Consider the following 19,994-nt stretch of genomic DNA (forward strand, 5'->3'; position numbering starts at 1 on the left):
AATATAAGATCTACTATGACTTTGGCTCAGATAGAGCTTAACTTAATTTTACTTCATCATAAATCAAGCCTGTTATCCCTATCCATACGTAGTTGGTTGATTAACTCCCCCACCCTCAAAAAAAAAAAAAAAGTACAACAAATTTAGAAGGTTTGCTGGTTTGGGATTTGTTTAATTTCAGACATACAAGAAGAAACAAATTATTCTAAGAAAGGCTCAGAAATTGTTCTTCTAAGTGACAATGCTGCCTACAGAAAACAAAACTAAAAGTGTAGAGAACATATCTCAACAACCAAGATACTCCAGCGGTCACAGGCAGACTCCTGATATTTTGGCATCTCATTAGAGTCTCCTATCATCTCTGGTGCCTAAATGCAATTACAGACAAGTGGTACCGCACAGACTGCTAAGCAGAAATCATACAAAACAGACTATGAGAAAGGGGAGTCCATTGTGACAACATTAAAGAGATGTAAGGAAGTTCAGCTCATTGATGTACAGTAAACCAGAGTTAGGACCTACACTTTAAACCCCAATGTAAATGCTGTATGGTTATACACAGAAGACACCATGGTTTCTGATGGAATTGGGCCAAATCTGCAAATGCCATTTCGAGAAGATTCTGACTACAAAGTCAAGCATCGTTACAGCATCAGTTACAGACACCGCCGTGGCTCCAAACTCTGCTTGTGCAGTTTGCGGGCGGGGGGAACGACGGATGACTGTTTTCTGTTGTTGTGTTAAGAATAAAGAGTCAAAATGTGCCCAGAGTTGTACTTGAATGACTGGGAGTAGAAATGCATTTGAGAAATACATAATAGATGCATTATTAACTCAGTTTTGTTTGAGTATTACCCTTTTGCATCTTGAATTATGAACTAAATTTTTAAGTTCAGATGTATTTAAAATAATTAGCAATAGCAACACCAACATTTTATTTTACAATTAAATTACGTTCCTTACTGTTTTTCTTGTGTACTTGTTCATTTCTCCCCAGACATAAGTAATGTGTAGACAGATACATTGTTTATTTACGACCCCAGTGACAGTTAATGTGGCATATGTGCCTACAATGTTTGACAGATAAAATGAGTTATTTACAGAAGCTGGGTTTATTATGTATGAATACTGAAGCAGCTATAGTATTTGGAAACTTCTCCGTTTATTTTCCCAAGAGCTTGTTTCAGGGAAAGTTGTGGTGTTTTGAAGTGCTACATAAAAGGATAGCACAAATACTCAGTCCAGTCCAATCTATAATGCAGTCGTCATCTCTACATGCTAATTTCAGAGCGGTTCTTTCTGAATTTATTTTTACAGGCCTTGATCCAAACAATACTGAAGTCAACGACAAGTTTTCTATAAGCAACAGTGGGTTTGAAACTCAGTCCTCAAAAATAAAATCTCTGCAGAACAGTAGGTTCGTTTCTGGGTGCCACTGTTTGGCATATTACAGAGTAAGTATAGATGTATGACAGTGGTGAAAAATGGAGAATATTTTTCATCTATTAACCTTAATTATAAAGGGCCAAAAATTGTTTCCATTGAAGCCAAAAATAAAAATTACACTGACTTAATGCTCCTGGAGAAAATGCATTGATTTTTCCTTTTTACTAAATAAACTCAAAAGCTTAGACACCAGATTTTGAAATAATTCCTTGCACCTCTTCTACTTAAAGCCAAATGTGCAAAACTGATGTGCTGTGGGGATTATTTTTTTCTTTTTCCCAACAATCTCCTTTACTCCATTTTCTATCCTCCAGTTTTGGAACGGTTCAGAACATTCTCACAAAATGCTGCAGACAATGTCAGTGGCAGTGACCGCTGCTTACCGCCTTGGGTCTAAACCTGCTGCTGAGGGAGCGCAGCGCTTGTTCTGCAAGCACGTTACGCAAGATGCTGCAACTTTAAGAGCCCAGTGTCAAAGGTAATCCCTAAGGAGACTTGCATAACAGCCACATGCAAAAATGCCAGTGTTGGCTTTTCCTTGGTTTTTTGTTGTTGTTGCTTTGGGTTTTTCTTTGTTTTTTGTTTTGTTTTTTTTTTTTTTTTTTTAAAGGAACTCTGTAATTTTCCAAATATTTTTTTCCCAAGAGCAATCTCAATAGAGCTGTGTGCAGATTTTGCTTGATTTTCAAATGGCTTTACACACATCCTATATGCTATATATTTTTATACACGCATACAAACTCTAGTTGTAGCTATCCAGGCCTTGAAACTTTTGGAACCCTTTCAAGGAATATTTGTGCTGTCTATCGTAGGCAGACCTGAGTTATCTCAGCCTGTGTTTCAGGCTGGAAAAAAAAAAAACGTAAACCCGAGCTGAAGCTCTCAGCACAGTTTATTAGCTCAGACACAGAGCTGCAGTAAAGGCAGTCCTGTGACTTTTTTTTGTTTTTTTCCTTCCTCAGAGCAGAGAGAAAGCAACCATTCACAAACGAAAACTCTGTTCCAAAATATCTGCTGTGTTCTTTGCCCAATGTGACACTCAATCCAAGGTGAGACTTTGCTACAAGGATGTAGGATTACGACAATCCGTATGCAAAGTCCAGCCACCACCACTGTAAAAATACATGAAAAATGTTGGGAGAACATATTAGAATACCTTCTCTTAGCCACATACACAAATATAGAAGCTTTGGTTCTACACCTTGTACATGTATACTATAATCACCTCAATGTTTAAGAGCAACTTGCTAACCCGAAGCTTCCTAACAGGAGATGCTGGATTGTTTCTCAGGTACCGAGCACTCACTAACAATGTCCAGGCTTTTCTGTGACAACAGAGTACAGGCTGTGCTGCTATCACAGCCACAGCTATTTCCAACGTGCATCTGATGGTATATAAGAGGAAACTGGAGTTGGGCAGAAGTCTCATGCACAGCTTACCTCTCTTTAGAGTGGATATATTAGTGATTTGATCTAAAAACACGCTACTGCGGTCACTGCTACTCCATGTAAATGGTGCAGACAGGTCACAGGAAGAGGCTAAGACATCTGAGAAGTCATCCAAGAGAATATCCTCCAGGTTTTCCATTTGCCCGGGTGGGCACTTCTGCTGCTGCCTTGTCCGGCACCCTGCACCTGATGAATACCTGCCTTGCTCTTCCCTTCACTTTTCCCCTTCTCAGGCCCTTATCTTTCTGTCATGTCCACTAAAGCACGCACTGATGCCTTTACTTTTCTGTTCTTCTACCTAGGGATTGCAGTGTCTCCTCCAGTTCCTGAGGCTCACAGCTCTGCTCCCTACACCATGGGCAACAAGTCAACCTTTTCTCTTCTTTCCCTCCTCCGGCTCCCACACGGCAGACCCACACCCTTCCCCACAGCAGGGGAAACAGTAAGTGCTGGGAGCCATGGGACACCAGCACAGTGGGCAAAGCTGTTCCTCCTTCATTTGAGAGGGACTAAGTGTGAAAGTAGCTGTGGGAACAAAGAGGAATTTAAGAAGTAATTGTATGATCCCACTCAGCAAGAGACAAACAAGCAATGCCAGTAAATTTAAGCATTGAACAGAACAGAGAGCATTGAGCTGAAAACTAATTCCCGTGGGTCTCACTTTTGGAGGGAGGACCAGAAACGACAATTGTTAGCGCCTGTGATATTTGTCTGTATTCAGGGCCAAAATCAGAAACCAGATGCAGTGAAGATCTCCACGTGGCTTTATGTCACAGGAGAGAAGGCAACAAAATATGTAATTCCTTTCCACTTTCGTCATGTGTGATCTATTGTGAAACCACAGCGCTGTGCCAGGGAAAGGCTTTTCAGCCTCTGTATTGCAAGTGTGGATGTAGATCCAAGTGGTCATATGATTGTCTGCATACTGCTTATCTATAATTTTACATCTGGATTTGTACATATGCACACACACACGGAGAAAACAAACCAATGACGTCGCTGCCAGAAAAATAATCATCTATGAAGTCCACAAAAGCTCAAGTTCACAAACACAGTGCAGAAGTCAACTTTACTTCCAGTACTTTGAAGAACCAGGTACCCACAGGAAGGGAAGTAAGATGAAATCTGCAAAAACCCCACAAAGAAGAAGTGGCCTGGTTCTGGAGAAGCCCAAACACAGGCTGTAGCAGTTGGGAAAGTCAGGTAACACACCCTCAGCATGTTTTAGGGTTCCCCCAGGTAATCTGCTGCAGCCTCCTACTGGAGCTCTCGCCAGTTCCAGCTGCTCTTGATCAAGTCTCCTGTTTTGCCAACACAAAATATCATATATTTAACTGCATAGTTGCCTTCAGCCTGGGCTCTAAGTCCATTGGTGAAAGCAAACCCATTTCTCTTTCTATGCCCAGCTGCCCCTGTGCCACCTCTCTGCATGTGACAGCCACGGAAGTACCCCTGCTATGCTCCACTGCCACAGGCTTGGTCTCTCTCCGGACCTCTCTCTCTCCACCATTACAACAAAATACCACAGGTAATCCTGGAGAGTGCCAAGTAAATACTCTTGCCATTATACACAGGTTTGCTATCATAAGGGAATTATGTTCAAGCAAACTTTTTATTAAGGGCATGCCACAGAGATAGCATCTCTTCTTTCTGCCTCTGGCTGTTGACTTTAAACCTGGAAATCCCACTCAATAAGGATTTCTGACAGCACCAAAGTCCAAGGGCAGCTTGCAGTAAAGCACTACACTCTATTGAAATAGTTTAAAGCCCAGCTCACTGCAATCACATCTTTACTTACCATGCAGTGTCCCATGTTAGCTAGTGGGAAAAAGAATGAAATACAGGGCCTTTACATAGTCAGAATCTCAAGTAAACTTGGCCTCGTTAAAGGGCAATCCTTACAATGGTTTATCTGTGAACAGTATTTCCTATGTATTTGACACAAATAGCCTTTTCTTCAGCATCAGAGCTGCATGTCTTTTTATTCCAGCTATTTGTTCTTGAACAAACATATTTATTGTGGCTAATGAAAGGGGAAATCCCTTTCTCTGTTCATGCCTCTGTTCCCTTCTGTCCTTCAGTGACCTGACATGTGCCTCACCCTAGAAACCAAAATGACTGGAGCAGCCAAGAACATGGAGAATTGTTCTGGGCTTCCACTTCTGAAACCACATGCAAGATTTGTTATGGAAAATCTCCCACGCTAGGCTGTAAAAGTCATCTCCCTTTTAGCATGCTTAGTTATGGAAGTTGCCTCCAACACTTATAGACATTTTGCCTTCTCAAAGAGCTAGACTTAGGCTGTCCCTGTAGAGGTGCAGCCCATGGTGAGAAGACAGTCTTCTCCATTCTTGCCACCTGCTCATATAGGTGTTTACACTTCTTTTAGGCAAGCTATAGAAGTCAGTCACCCTTTCTGTAACACTGTGACATTTAATTTTATCCCAAGTCACTACCTGTCCTAGTGCCAGAGAATTAAGCTGTATCTACATTAGTAAGAAGCACAGCACAACAGGATTCGACCCGTGGAGAGAAAGAGCCGGTGCCAAGAAGCCAGTGAACGCAGCGTCTTGGGGGAGAGGAGGCGAGAGAAGGGGCTGCGTGGCACTAGTCTGACTTCTCCTGAGCACTAGGAGAGTATCTGGAGCACATTACGGCCATCCCTACAGAGCGTATCCTGTTTTCCTTTCAACCTAAAGAAATTTAGTTCACATATACTGAGACCACTCCCCAATGAACCAAAGCAGCAGCAACTGGGGAAGATCAGACTTGTTTCCAAAGTGTGCTCCTAAGATAAACTAAAATGCTAACAGAAATGCACCCTTTTTCTTTCTAGCACCTGGCTCTCGTAACCAAGCAAAGTCAATAGTAATATGCTATTCCTGATTTAGCTAAATATCTGAAATCTGGTTGCTTATCTGAAGCCTTCATTATAGCTAAGGCACTGGTCCTGAAAAAGTGGGATGAGAATTATAAGTAAACAGGCCATCTCTCACATGATCTGATACTTGGGACTAGGGACTTAAAGTAAGTAGATTACTAATAAAAGCAGAAAAAACATTATTATCAAAATAAATCAAATATATTCAATATATCAAAGTATATTAAAAACTGTAGCAAACAATTTTCTTGATGAAATGCAGGTGCAGTTATATCTTAATAAAATGTGTTTACAAAAACAGCATTTGCAAATTTTAATTTTTCTTCTCCTCTGAAGAGCAGTAATTCTCTATATCCCTGCTACATTCTACTCTTGCTGCTAGTCTGAAATAAGTCTTATTCAGACTGAACATTTATGGGCAAATTTTGCTTGTTCTATTCAGAATCAGAAAGCCTTAGTCCTCATGTGGAATTCGTGGGATTACTTGCACAGCAATGCCGACATCAAAGGGTAAGATAGGTCTAACCTGCCTGCATTTTACAATCGCCTCCACACCCCACCCCGTAGAGAAGGGTCTGCTCCTTAGTCTGGTTTCTTATCTGGAGTACAGCAAATTGGGTGTTTTATGTTTTAAGGAAGAACTAGTTTATCACTACATGGAGGGGGAAAGCAATAGCTGTTATAAGTACAAATTTAGTGGGATTTAAGTTTATTTCTTTGTATTCACATGCAGAAACTTTTTGAATGCAGCCCCACCTCCATTCCACTCTGCACAGTCATTTTCTATCTGGTGGTGGAAGAAATAATTTATGAGAATGAAATGTCAACCGTTGGCACAGACAGTTCATATCCTCTCATCCGCTTTTGTGACTCCACAGACCTCAGGAAACTTTAATGGTAAAGTTTTGCTTTCAGAAATATTGACAAAGCCCTAAATCCCTGATTTCCAAACTTGGATCTGCAAACCATTTGTGGTCCGTGACACTAAAGTGTGTGGACGTCGCCATGAAACCATATTAAATGGTGACCTTTGTGATCATGGTACTGTGCAGCAAATGATGTGGTTGCTAGGATAATTGCTTTGAATAAAAATTACTCTTTTTAATATTTCCCTAGCTAAATTTGTGCCATATTTCATGTCAATGTGTAACTGCATGTGTTGGCAGGAAGGGAAGATGTTACAATCTCTCTTTCTTCCCAATGCAAAATATACTGTGAAGTTTTACTTCACAAGGAAGCCACTTAAGAAGGCTACTCCTGGATGTAAAGAGAAGTTCACAACTAAGCATATTCAAGCATTACTAGCACGTGCTAGTAGAAATTATATATTTTTGAGATGTTTTTAGTTTCTGATGACATGGAAATTAGGGTTTCTTGGAATCAAAAAGGATTAAACCCCACATATGTAGGTTACTGACCAGGACGTGATGCCTTCATTCAGGATGAATGCTAAGTAATAAAATCAAAATCCTGACTCCTCCAAGTGACCTGAGGATCTTTACGGTTTTCTAAGTTTACAAAGGGAACATGTCACATATTGAAGAAAGAATTATCTCAATGTTTATATTTAAAATACTGGCAAATGTAAATGGGTGCCTGGATATTTACAAACAGCAGAAGTAATTGCCAGCTTGTCTTGTGGATTTAAGCGTCACAGCTTGCAGCTCAGTGAAATATAACCCAACGAGTTTACACATCTGGGGGATATAACAATGGGAAATTATTCTGAGGAAGCGTACAAGGGAAAGCAGCATGTATTAACTGAAATATGTTTAGACTGGCAGTATTAATTGGCAGTATTATTGGGGATTGAGGCTTACACCTATGATCACGGACTCCTCTCGAGATCTTTGCAAATCCAAGCCAAAATAGGCTCATTAGCCTCGAAAGTGAGTGAATCTATACTTAACCTCACCTCTTCCTCTCTCTGCTCCCCAAACCTTTTCTTTATAGTCAATGTTATTTTACAAATGGCTACTTGAACAACAATCACAGAAAACATTAAAATCAACACCTACCACCTCCTTAAGCCCCCACAGTGGATGTACACAAAATCATCCCCACCCATGTGATTGTGGGAGATCAACCCCAAGATGCAACTTCAGAAAACCTCTTGGAGGTGGTTCCTACATAGTTTTTTGTGACGGAAAGAAGAATAGTCATTCCCTACCTAGGAGAATAATTAGGTCCTCCCTCCTCTGTGGGTCAAGCATGGCCTCTACCCTCAGTTAGGAGTTAAATACCTACAATGTTACTGTAGATATCTCTACCTCCCTTGTGTGTATTAATTTAAGAGTATGAACATACCCATTTGTCTGGTCTCATTTACATACTTAAGTAAATTTATGCTATTCTGCTGCTTTCAGGACTCAGCATGAGGGAACAAGAAACAAACTTTGCAGTGACCCAGCAGGACCAGAAAGGCAAATGCGAATTCTTCTACTCGCAACAGGAGACCTGGTGTTGGTACTTGCTACATCATCATGATTTTCAAAGGAGACATTTTAAAACTTCCTTTGGCCTGAGATGAAACTCTTGGCATTTTTAAACTGTTTTTCTCTCGCTTTATTATATGAGGGAACGATTTAATGTTTCTTTTAAAATGGGAAATGGTATCGTTTGCTCTGCCATAACGAAAGCCTGTTTTAGATTGTTTTATTACACAATTTTTAAATGCACATTGCCATAGCATTTCATAGGAGTGTATTTACATTTACCTTTCTAAAACACACAGTATATTATGTTGCAATTAAAAGCCCACAAATTCAATCTGATATTTCTTCACTAATTTATTCCCAAGCCAATATGTATTTTAATGATCCAAACCGTTGCTAATTAACACATGGAAATATTTTAACATGGATTTTGATTAATTCCATTTAACAGTCTAACCAGTGCTAAAACATATGTGGTGTGTCATTTCTTTCTTTTGAGGAAGGCATTGGCATTAAATCTTTCAATCTTCCTGAGCACCAAATGCTAATTTCAGAGGATTAAATAACAGACTGCAGCTACAGTTTCCTTTCTTTACTTCCCAGAAGGTGAAATGAACATATTTATGTGGGAGGAATTTCTTTACTGCACAAGCCAAAATACAGAAATTACATTTTTTTCCCCAACATTGCTAATACACTAGCAATCGCCTGCCAACAAAATAACTTTAACCTATATCTGCCGTTCATGGAGAGTTGCCAAGTTATATGTTCAACTTTCTTTCACTCTGCTTTTTTTATTAAAGTATTCCCATATGATGTTTTCACCTGCAGCTCCTAAATGCTTTTCCATACTTCAATCAGAGACAACTAGCTTATAGTGGGGTGTCTCTGGCCATAAAACTGGAAATACTCATATATAAGACCCTCCTCTGATTTTCACACTTTGAAGGTACGTTATAAATATGATTCATATGGTATTGCTCTAATGGTTTAATATCTGAGTATAATTCTGCATGTCAACGAACTAAGCGTATAAAATACTCAGAGGTATGCATGCAAGTAAGCATCTTCATGCATGTAAAAATGCAAGAACACAGAGCGAGAGGAGGCTGCCTTCTGGATCCTGGGTTAATTGCTTGCGTATCATAGAGCCATTTAGGTTGGAAAAGACCCTTGGGATCATCAAGTCCAACCATCAACCCCACTCTACAAAGTTCTCCCCTACACCATATCCCCTAACACCACATCTAAATGACTCTTAAACACCTTCAGAGATGGTGACTCTACCACCTCCCTGGGCAGCCTATTCCAGTGTCTAACCACTCTTTCTGTGAAGAATTTTTTCCTAATGTCCAGTCTAAACTTACCCTGTTGCAGCTTGAACTCATTCCCTCTTGTTCTATCACTAATTACCTGTGAGAATAGACCAGCACCAACCTCTCTACAATGTCCTTTCTAGTAGTTGTAGAGAGTGATGAGGTCTCCTCTCAGCCTCCTCTTCCTCAAACGAAACAGTCCCAGCTCCTTCAGTCGCTCCTCATAAGATTTATTCTCCAGGCCCTTCACCAGCCTCATTGCCCTCCTCTGCACTTCCTCCAGAGATATCGCTCCTCGATATCTCTCTCGTATTGAGGTACCCAAAACTGGACACAATACTCAAGGTGTGGCCTCACCAGTGCTGAGTACAGGGGGACAATCACCCCCCTACTTCTGCTGGTCACACTATTTCTAATACAAGCCAGGATGCCATTGGCTTTCTTGGCCACCTGGGCACACTGCTGGCTCGTATTCAGCCGCTTGTCAATTAGAACCCCCAGGTCCTTTTCTGCCAGGCAGCTCTCCAGCCACACTTCCCCAAGCCTGTAGTGATGCACGGGGTTGTTGTGGCCCAAGTGCAGGACCTGGCATTTGGCCTTGTTGAAGCTCATTCCATTAGCATTGGCCCATCGATCCAATTTATCCAAGTCTCTCTGTAGAGCCTCCCTATCCTCATGCGGATCAACACTCCCACTTAACTTGGTGTCATCTGCAAACTTACTGATGATACACTCTATGTCCTTATCAAGATCATCAATAAAGACGTTAAACAGAATCACATACAGCTTTTCACAAGATGGAGTTTGATGAACTTAAGAACAGTTAAGCACTTCTGCTCTTGCGATTCCCACCAGAAAGATGACCGCACCTAAGTACTGTAGTTCGTCTTTCCTCTATGGCAAGTTGTTTCCCTGTCCTCACTTCCACTGTCCATCCTCTGCTTCATGGTCAGCGTTTTCCTACTCAAAGCTGTAGCAAAGGTTGACTGTATGTTCAGGTCACACCTACATCTCCTTCATGCCTACCACACCTTTGCTGCATAAATAACCTTATCTTCTTATTCTTTCCCTAGGCCTTATTTTACTTGTTGCAATATTCTTTGTAAATCTTCATTCAGCTTGACAATATATGGTACTATGCCTCCTCTTTACCTTCCATTAGCTATATTTCAGTCTCAACTGCTAACATGGCATCTGAACAGTGGTTTGTGTTTGGTCTCCTATTATTTCCATAATATCTAATCACACTTTCTGTACCATTCAGCTGTCCAGATTCCTGGCATTTGCAAAAGAGCATTCCAGTTGTTTCTTACTGCTTTATCTGGTAGGTGTAGATCAAAGTCCAATTTTCTACTTGACTATCATTTTCATCAGGATTAGAACTTTCTTCTCTGAGTCTACATTTACGCCCACTGGTTTTCTTGTATTTTCTTTATGCCTCTTTTTATACATTTAACAGGTGTGTACTAGATGTAATGTTTTCATCATGTTCACTAAATGAGCAGCCCTGGGAGAAAGTCAATTATAGCTACTAGGCAAGAGTCCCCATTCTTGATCAAGAAGTGGAGACTGTCCTGAGAAGCCCCAGGTTCAGTCCCAGTGACGATTCACAACAGCTGTCATTACCCATGCAAAAACGTGTGCATACTCTCTCGCTTGCACTTTAAAAAACACATGACTTCTGTGTTCTCAGACTATTTAAAACTTTAATTCCTGTGCTCTCTACAATGAAAAGAACAGAAGAATTTGTGGAAAAAATATCCAAAAGTTACGACAGGAAAGAGTAAAGAATATGTAGGTAGGTTCTTTCAAACTAGCCGCGTTTAAAGGCTTGCATCAGATAAAACAACATTTAAAATAGCTGACAGTAAAGTTTACAAATGGCCATTCATTCTAGCAGAGAAGGCCAAACACTGATATCCAAATACCTTCCAATCCTGTTCTCAGTAAGAAGTATGCATGCTGTTCACTCGAGGGCTGATCACAGCCCAGAGTGAAAACACAGAATAAAAAATTCAAATAACCGAAAATGGCATTTTCTCATCTTTCCTTATGTGAGAATTCTTTGTTTTACAATTCACAAAGAATACATTTATTAAAGCAGGTCATGTTCCACAAAAGTATTAACAAATAGTGCAAAGGCTGCAACTTGGTTACACCTGCTGGACGGGTCCTAGAAGAGCACTCTAGTTAGCTGACAAATAAGCAAACTATCAAGATCCAAGAGCATCCTTCCTTACGCATTTGCATACCAGATGGATAGAAATAAGATGCTTGAAAAATTAGCTCTACCAACTCGTGGTCATTATTCAGAGTACGCTACCGGTCAATGTGACGATATCACAACACTTAACACTGTCTTTATATGGTTTGTGATGTTTCCCTTAAATTAATGGAAGGAAGCAGAAAAGATGTAGTTTTCATTACGGAAAAGCTGCCATAATAATGCTTTTCCATGAGATATCTGAACAATATTCCTCTATGGATGAAGAGTAAATACTGTAACTCCCTTTCCTTGTCAGATGTACCAAAGCACTGAGGACCACTCATCAAAATGAGGAACAGGACTGACAGAGATTTCTGCTTTCTGTTTGATTAAAAAACCTCTACAAATTAAATTGTCTATAATGAGTTTGAAAAGTACCAAAGTGACTGCCCCATAGTCACACAACAAATCTATTGGCAGAGCTATGAATACATCCTGCAGTCCCCCTGCAGCTGTTCAATGATGCCTCCACATCTTTGCTCAAGCAAAACAAATTCTACTACTGCTCTCCCCAAAGCCTTGAGGTCATTTTACTTTGCGACATTTCATATGACACCATCTGAATAACAGTATTACCTACACTTAACTTGGACCAATAACAAGCCACTTACAAGCAGTTACTTTTGCACTGGGAATCTCAAAAAGGTTTAAAAAAAAAAAAAAAATCACTTTTCAAGACACCATGAGACTGACTCTTCACAAATAGAGGTACTCTTATTTCCACTGAGATTTTTTGCTTCCTCCCAGCAAGAAAAGATTAGGAGTAACTTAAAAACAAAAACAAAAAAAACACTAATAAATGCACAATGGGAAAGAAGCTATCTAACCCTTCCTTCCCCAACCCAAATATACACAGTCAGTTCTTTTAACCACACCTATTCAACTGACTTAAAGTGCCCTGTTCTGCAGTCTGATGTGAAATGCAAAGTTCCCATTCATCACAGTGGTTCAAAATCAGGCCCTAAATATGCTTATTTATGTTTGATTTAAAATAGGCAAGCTGTCCTCTTGCTATTCCTGCAAAAATAGCTTTGCTAGCAACTGTCCAAGCAAACGGACAGTAGCCTTAGAAAGGCCACAATAAGAGGTCTTCAGTCGAGTGGTGTCATATGGTCTTCATTTAGAAGTATCACAAGAACATTACTTCTCACAGTATTTACAAATGAAAAACATATGGCCGTAACCTGTAATACTGCAAGAAATACTGCTCTTTGGGTTTGTTTTTGGCCTCAGACTTTTGAAATATGAACCAAGCAAAGGGATTTCAGCTTAATGCATGATTCAGTCCATTCTTCTTCAGAGCTCAAAGTCTGGGGGACAGCTAAAGCCTGCATCTGAAAAAAGTGATTTGCCCACAACTATGGTAATGTACTATAGCTGGCAACTAGAGTAGCGTGTATATCAAAGGGGTGTGGGGGTGGTTAATTAAAGACATCTACTTTCCATTTAATTAAAAAAAAAAGACAATATTAAACTGGCTTTGGTTCCTATAAAGAGTTTTATAAGTCATATCTAAGACTCTTGCATTTACTATTTAGGTTCAATCAATATGGTTATCTATCTGTCAATTTTTCTTGCTCTTTAATGCAGAAAGAGAGCAGCCTTTTTTATAGCTAGCTCAGAAAGTACTAAGCTAATCAATACGTGCAGCGATAACAGAATGATTTGAAACACATAACAGAAGCTTATCACTTTGCAGTATACTGAATCCATCAAAATATTTTCCTAGAAATAAAGTGAAAAGAGAAGTTCTCTATTTTTTATTACTTAAGTGGGTGGTGACATAGATGTTGTAGGCCTTTTTGGATTTGTTCCTAGCTTTGCATTTTGGAGGAAATTTTGTATACGAGCATTTGCTACTTTGTAGGAACGCGAGGCCAGTTTTGCAGTGGGACTTAAAAACTCTGCCTTGAGAATCAAACATCATCTCAATTGCCCTTGATTTCCCATCCCTAAACATTTATTGGAAATCCATGCATTGTTCTGGAAAACTGCACATAAGATTTTCTAGGAATGCACCATCTGATGTTCCCACAGACCTTAACAACCTTTGCTTTACTCAGTACTCTCAGTAATTTGTGTTCGAGCCCAATCTGAAAAGTACAGGCTTTCTTTCAGCTGTCTCCTGCTGAGTTAGTCAATTTGAAATCATTTGCAAGCATCTCATTCCTAGAGGTTTAAATATACGTACATGTATCAAGATTTTGGATTTTAATGCAGCAGAGAGAGGATCAGCTGTTATTGTGGTCTCTAACCTCTACTTTTTTTGAAGAGATGCACAGGATTTAACTATGCAGTTCTCTGAGTGCCAAGTAACAATCATCTGCAATCATACAATTTAAGTAGGTGGAATTCTACATAATGAAAAAGTTCTTTTCGATGTCCCAGGTTTGCCACAATTTACAAAATGTTAAATGCAAGCTCAAAATTAATATGTATAGGTATGTAACTACATATATAAAAACAGACTAAAGAGATGAGAGTTAATAAGAAAGGACCAGGAAATAATGTTTACAGCTTGAGGCTTTCTATAAATTTTTCTATCAGTTTTAGCTCCAGGGCCATTGTTATCAGTTCTGTGTCATGATATCTGGTGCATTCCTGCGTGTCCCCCTGAAGTCACACGATGGCCTTGTGGACTCCCATTTCTGAAAGGTCTCCTTCACAATTTCTGAATCTCAGAGGCTGGCAAGCCAGGGTGCGTTGGGTTTTGCTCAAGGCACCAAACACTTAAATTTTTTTACCTTCACGCTTAGAAACAATACTGATAAGTAAAATGAAGGAGAAAGATAAAAGAAATCAAAAGGATCACAAAATCATAAAGAAATCCTTATAGGACATAACTAACAGTCAACAGAGGCTCTCCTGTTCCTCTTTCTCCACCAGAAATGGCCACTCCCAGTGCAGAAAGCTCTGAACTAGCTCTGTGCGGGTGAGTCAAGGTCTGGAAATCACACAAGAGCATCCACTCACAGGCAAGGATTAGTCCATGATTGCCCAAGTGCTGCTAACACTACATCCTGACCCAGTCTGGTAAGTCTGTATAAACTTACCATGAATCTCTCCAAGCTCAGAAATCACTAAACCACAATCCATTGCACAGTGGAGACGTGCCAGCAGCAAGGCATTAACAATGTTGTCCACTCCAGAGGAGCTGAAAGATGGATGGGCATCTCTGAGGGCAGAATTGGGCCCAGCAAACGAGCAAAGATTCTTAGAGCAACACCTCAAGTGACACAAATTATGTTATAAAATTGATCACTTCCTTACACATGGCAGAATGCTTCCAGGGCACTCAACATCCTATTCCATTAAGCCATGATAAATGAGACCATATTTCCACATCAGTCTGAACTCATCTTTTAAATCTGCTCGTTCAAATATTTGGTTACTTATTCCCCCCGTCCTCCTTAAGATAGTAAAAACTGTCTTTTTCTTTTCCAACTTTGCACATCTTAAGAGATGCCATTATTGCAGAACCATCACCTAGGAATTTTATTTCCTCACAGAATTCCTCATCTTAAAGGCACGCAAGATTTTGAGAGAAATTACTGAAAAATGATTGGTGTGCAATCTCTGTGCGTACACTCAGCAATTTGAAAAAAAATGGACTCAAAGATAGAGGAGAGCCACAGAACAAATTATAGAGAAATACCCTCAAAAAGTAACTCTCCTACTGCTAGTTTGAAGAAGATCACCACCACCACCTGGAACGGTGTTAGGATGAAAACCCGGGGAGCAGGAGCAAAATTGTTTCAAGCAGATCACTACGGCTTGAGGTGGCTAGGGAAGGTTCATAAATTGATAAGCACCACCGAAGGATCGTAAGCCTCCACATCAATTGTATAAAGATTACAACAGAGCCACTCGCTGCAGTCATTCTGAAAAGGTTATGGGTTTCACAGGTGTGCACTGTCAGTTCTGATTAAGCTTAAACTAAACCAGTTATCTATAACGTTGGATTGGAAGGAGTTTTATTGCTGAACGCAGGGTAAATCAAATTCAGGATACACATCTGTGGAAAAACACAGAGGGCCAAAGTTCACAGTCCTGACACAGGCAAAAAAAAAATCCAAACCTCCAAACTCAGGAGGAGATTTGTCTGTAAAAGATCCACCAGTCTGGCTATTGTCATATGTTCTGTATCGGAAAGGAAAGTTATTTGTAACCTTAACGCAGTTTTGGGTTTTCTTTCCCTCTTCAAATTATTGTTCGCTCTTAGAACGCAGACTGTTTTAAGATTATTATCTGCATTCATTTCTGAAGTGCTTAGATTTTACCATTTATTTGATCATAAATGAAATTAATTATACACCTATACTTTTCACTACACAGGATATAAACTAAAGCAGCTATAGCAACAAATTCACAATGTAATTTTTGATCTGTGTGACTAGGAATCTTTCCAAAAATAACAGGTCACATCAGAGGTTCTTAGAGCTATGCAAAAAGACTGTGGGTGAAATCCTGTGCCCAAAAGACATTGCTAACAACTCAATTGATTTCAACAGTGCTGGGATTTCACTCAAAAATTAAAGAAAGAAAAAAATACATTCTTGATAGTTGATCCAAATTGCAAAAGGTACATTCTATTTCAAAAATACTTCATATTAATGCTGCACTTTAAAGTACCTCTGTTGACTCACAGCGTTAATAGATGGCAAAAGTGAAAAAATCTATTTGCTTTTGCAACATCATTATTTCCTTTGTATGCAATTATTTACTTGCCAAACAATGCTAGCAACAAATCGCAACAGACTATGAAGCCATCTACATCAGCAGATTTTTAACCTAAGGTAAAAATAAACAGAAACATCTGTAAAGTAATCTTGTACAAAGCTACGTTTATTAACAAATACATTTTCTAATAAAACACCATCTGCAAGCAACCCTCAGCTTCCACTTGATATAAATAGGCCTTTTACTGTTTTCAGATGCAGTTCCCAGAAAATTATTCCAAGCTCTACTGCAAAACACATCAGTCTTTGTTGCTGCCTGGAATGTTAATAAATAACATCAAGTTTTTAAATAGTCAAACAAATTATTGGCTTGAAACAATTACTCCAATAGAAAAAGCTGACCTTTTGCAATAAAGTGGTTTAAGAATGCATCGCTCCTCATTCCTAGTATAAAAATATTACCAAGCAGGGAAATATTTTGGGGGAAACAGAAAGCTATGAAAAACCCATATTGCCATTTTGCTCATGCGTACACTATAAACCTACCTTGCAAAGGTTACTGCTTTAGAGAAACTCAGAATTAGAGAAAAAGTATACAGAGAATAAATAGTTCAATTGGTATCCTTATTATACATCTGTGCTTGGAATGGACATGAATATGAACCAGCTAAAATGTTCCTCACAGGACTACTGTACTGACCAGCAATACAAAATTCAACAGCTTAAACTGTTGGTAGCAGAGACTGGGACTGAATCCCGATATTAAGAGCTCTTCAAAATGCATAAAAGCTTTAATGGGACACATTTTCGTAAGCGTTACTCAGAACTTAAGCCACATTAATTCCATTAAAAGCAACAGGAATTTAGCAAACTCTGCAAATCAACTCCTTACTGGTAGAACTATTTAGTACCACTGAAATTCGAACACTGGCATTTTTCCTTAGAGTTTAAAACAGCAATCTTTCTATCAAACTAGCTCCTAACTGAAAATGCAAGAGTGAAAACTGCAGATGAACTGAGATATTAGAGTTCTCTGTCCAGAATTCTAGCTGGTATAAATATATTACACCCAACAGAGATCTAGCCTTTTAATATTAATCAGAAACGAGCAATGTTAGCATTCCAAACCATGCTTTTAAAACGCCATTAAATATTGCTACTGGGACTATCACAACAAACTTTGCCAAAAGTAGCCATGCACATTCTAGAGAAAAGGAATGTTTTAGACCATAATTCCAGGAAATGGAACTGCATATTTCCAGGGGAAAATATTCAGTGCATGAAATACTCAAGCAGTACAAGAAAGAAGATATTTTAAATTACTTACTTCAGTAACAGGAGGAATGTTGAGCTTTGGTACTTTGTTCTTCGAACTAGGTGTGTTCACTTTTCCTTCCAGCAGTGTTCCAAAGGACTGATTTCCATATCCACTCTCAATTTCTATCGGAGGTTTCAGTTCAGGTGAGTCATTGGGTACCTGGTCCTGACCGTCCATAGGCCTGACATACGCTGTAGGCTTTTGCTGGACCATGCTGTTTTTACAGTGAAGTCCTGGTGGGAAATTCTGGGTTGAAAGACCATTGTTCGCAGATAGCAAAGATGTGGAAGGAAGTGGAGATCCAGGACCATGACCTACAAACTCAAGCTCTGTGGGTGACTTCGAATGACTATTTTCTTTGTAAGTATGTTCTCCAGCTGCTGACTTTGAATGAGTATGCCTCCTTGAATGTGAAGATGCTGCCACAGAATTTGCTTCCTCAGTTCCTCCACTTTTATGCTGCTCACTCTGACAATTATAGAGGTCTTCATACCTGCTCTGTGGCTGGTCATGAGAAGAGCCATGTTTTGTCCGACTCTGCTGACTACTGGATTGGCTTGGCTGGGCCCCACTAGAGTTGTGACCACCACGTGACCAGTCTGTCCTTGACTTCCTGCTGCTCTGGTGACTGTGTAGCAAAGTAGAATTAGATGACAATGAAGAAGGTGGAGGCATTGATGTCGATGAGTGGCCACTGATCTGATGAGATGGGATCATCCTGTTTCTTGGCTCTGGGAAAAAGTTCTGTTCATTTTTGTCAATGGGTGTCTGTGGGACAGAATTCTTTGGGATTCCTACAAGGTGGCTCTGGTTGGAATGGTTGGTCAACAGGTCCTTCATCTCATCATAATTTCCCAATGTGTTCTGGACACGGTTTGCAAGGGCATCGCCTTTATTTGTCTAAAATATCAAAAAATAAATAGAGGAAGAGTGAGTAAATTCTTGATTACAAAGTTACTGCTCAGAATAGTTGTCTTAGAAGATGGCAAATGTTAGCTGTTTAATGGTGTCATGCTGACATTTAATTTAATTTCAATTACATTTTGCATATGTTATGTAAGAAAAACCTATCAATAACTGTGTTCAAAGAATCTCTCGAAACAGGCTTGCATGAGTAACACTTGTATACTGCTTCCCATTTTCTTAAATATGCTCTCAGAGAAGTGTTTAAATTGCATCAGTTATGGATGTTAGGAGCAAAATAAGCTGGTTTTATGTCAGAGATGTTGGGCTTGTTCATTTCACATCGTGCAAAACATGAGCGTGCAATTACTGGCTACTGAGCATTTGAATTGCAATCACACAGTTTATTTAAGTATGTTATTGCTCTATCAGCCCTTTGACCCGTACTCCTGCCATAAATAGAAGCTGGGTAGTCCGTAATAAACATATAGCGCCAAACTCTTCACTGCAGTGTAACTCCAATTACTTTTCTGTAGAGGGTTCAGTTTGACCTGAGGTATCTACCATCTGAATCCAGAAAAGAAAAAGCTTCTACCCACTCAAATGCTACAGTAGCTTCAAATAAGAGATCACTCAAAAATATTTTCTTACAGGACATAAATAGACATGATTGCCACATTCTTAAGTATGAAGATTCTTCCGTTGTCTGCAGACTGGTTGTATTTGTGAAACATGCTTTTTTTTGAATTCCAGTAATTATTAAATAAATACTGACTCATCTGTGTTTCACTGCTATTATACTTTTTATTTTGAAGCATGAAGTGGACGTTTTTGGTTCTATTTCCTTTTTCCTTTCACTTGTAAAAAGCTGGACAAAATAATTAATAGGCAGCTAATTTCCTCTCTCTTCCTGTTCTAACTCACCCCACAGAGGCCCAAAGTACCAGCCTTCTTATTGACCTTTATGTTCCATTGAAATGACCAGCAGAGAACTAAAACATGTTATTCCCCATGCTTATTACTTTACAAGACTCAAAGGATAAAAACAAAGCAACACTATAGTTCCTGCTCAAGCAGTTGGTTAACAGCCTGGAATTAAATGACGAAGTTGCAGTGTACATAAAATACTTCAGGATACAGCCAACTATACTTTTACTTATCTTTGGTTTGGGTTTTTTTCATTCAATAAAGCCAGTAGTGCCACAGTCTAAAGATGCTTTAACATCAGGCCATAAAGATGGGGAAAGGCAACACTATGAGCTCATGCTTGGTTAGAGAGTGTCACAATTCATTCCTTGACA

The 19,994-nt window shown here is 39.4% G+C and overlaps 1 protein-coding gene across 2 annotated transcripts in view; it reads right to left on the minus strand.

Moving 5' to 3' along the window:
- AFF2 (ALF transcription elongation factor 2) overlaps positions 1–19,994 on the minus strand; it is a 347,591-nt gene that overhangs the window by 234,358 nt on the left and 93,239 nt on the right. For both annotated transcript variants that reach the window (XM_054214075.1, XM_054214074.1), the window contains exon 3: positions 17,800–18,690. In XM_054214075.1, coding sequence (XP_054070050.1) covers positions 17,800–18,690 — 891 coding nt within the window. The remainder of the gene's footprint in view (positions 1–17,799; positions 18,691–19,994) is intronic.

The sequence above is a fragment of the Rissa tridactyla genome, chromosome 9 (assembly GCF_028500815.1).
Source record: "Rissa tridactyla isolate bRisTri1 chromosome 9, bRisTri1.patW.cur.20221130, whole genome shotgun sequence".
Lineage (NCBI taxonomy): Eukaryota > Metazoa > Chordata > Aves > Charadriiformes > Laridae > Rissa > Rissa tridactyla.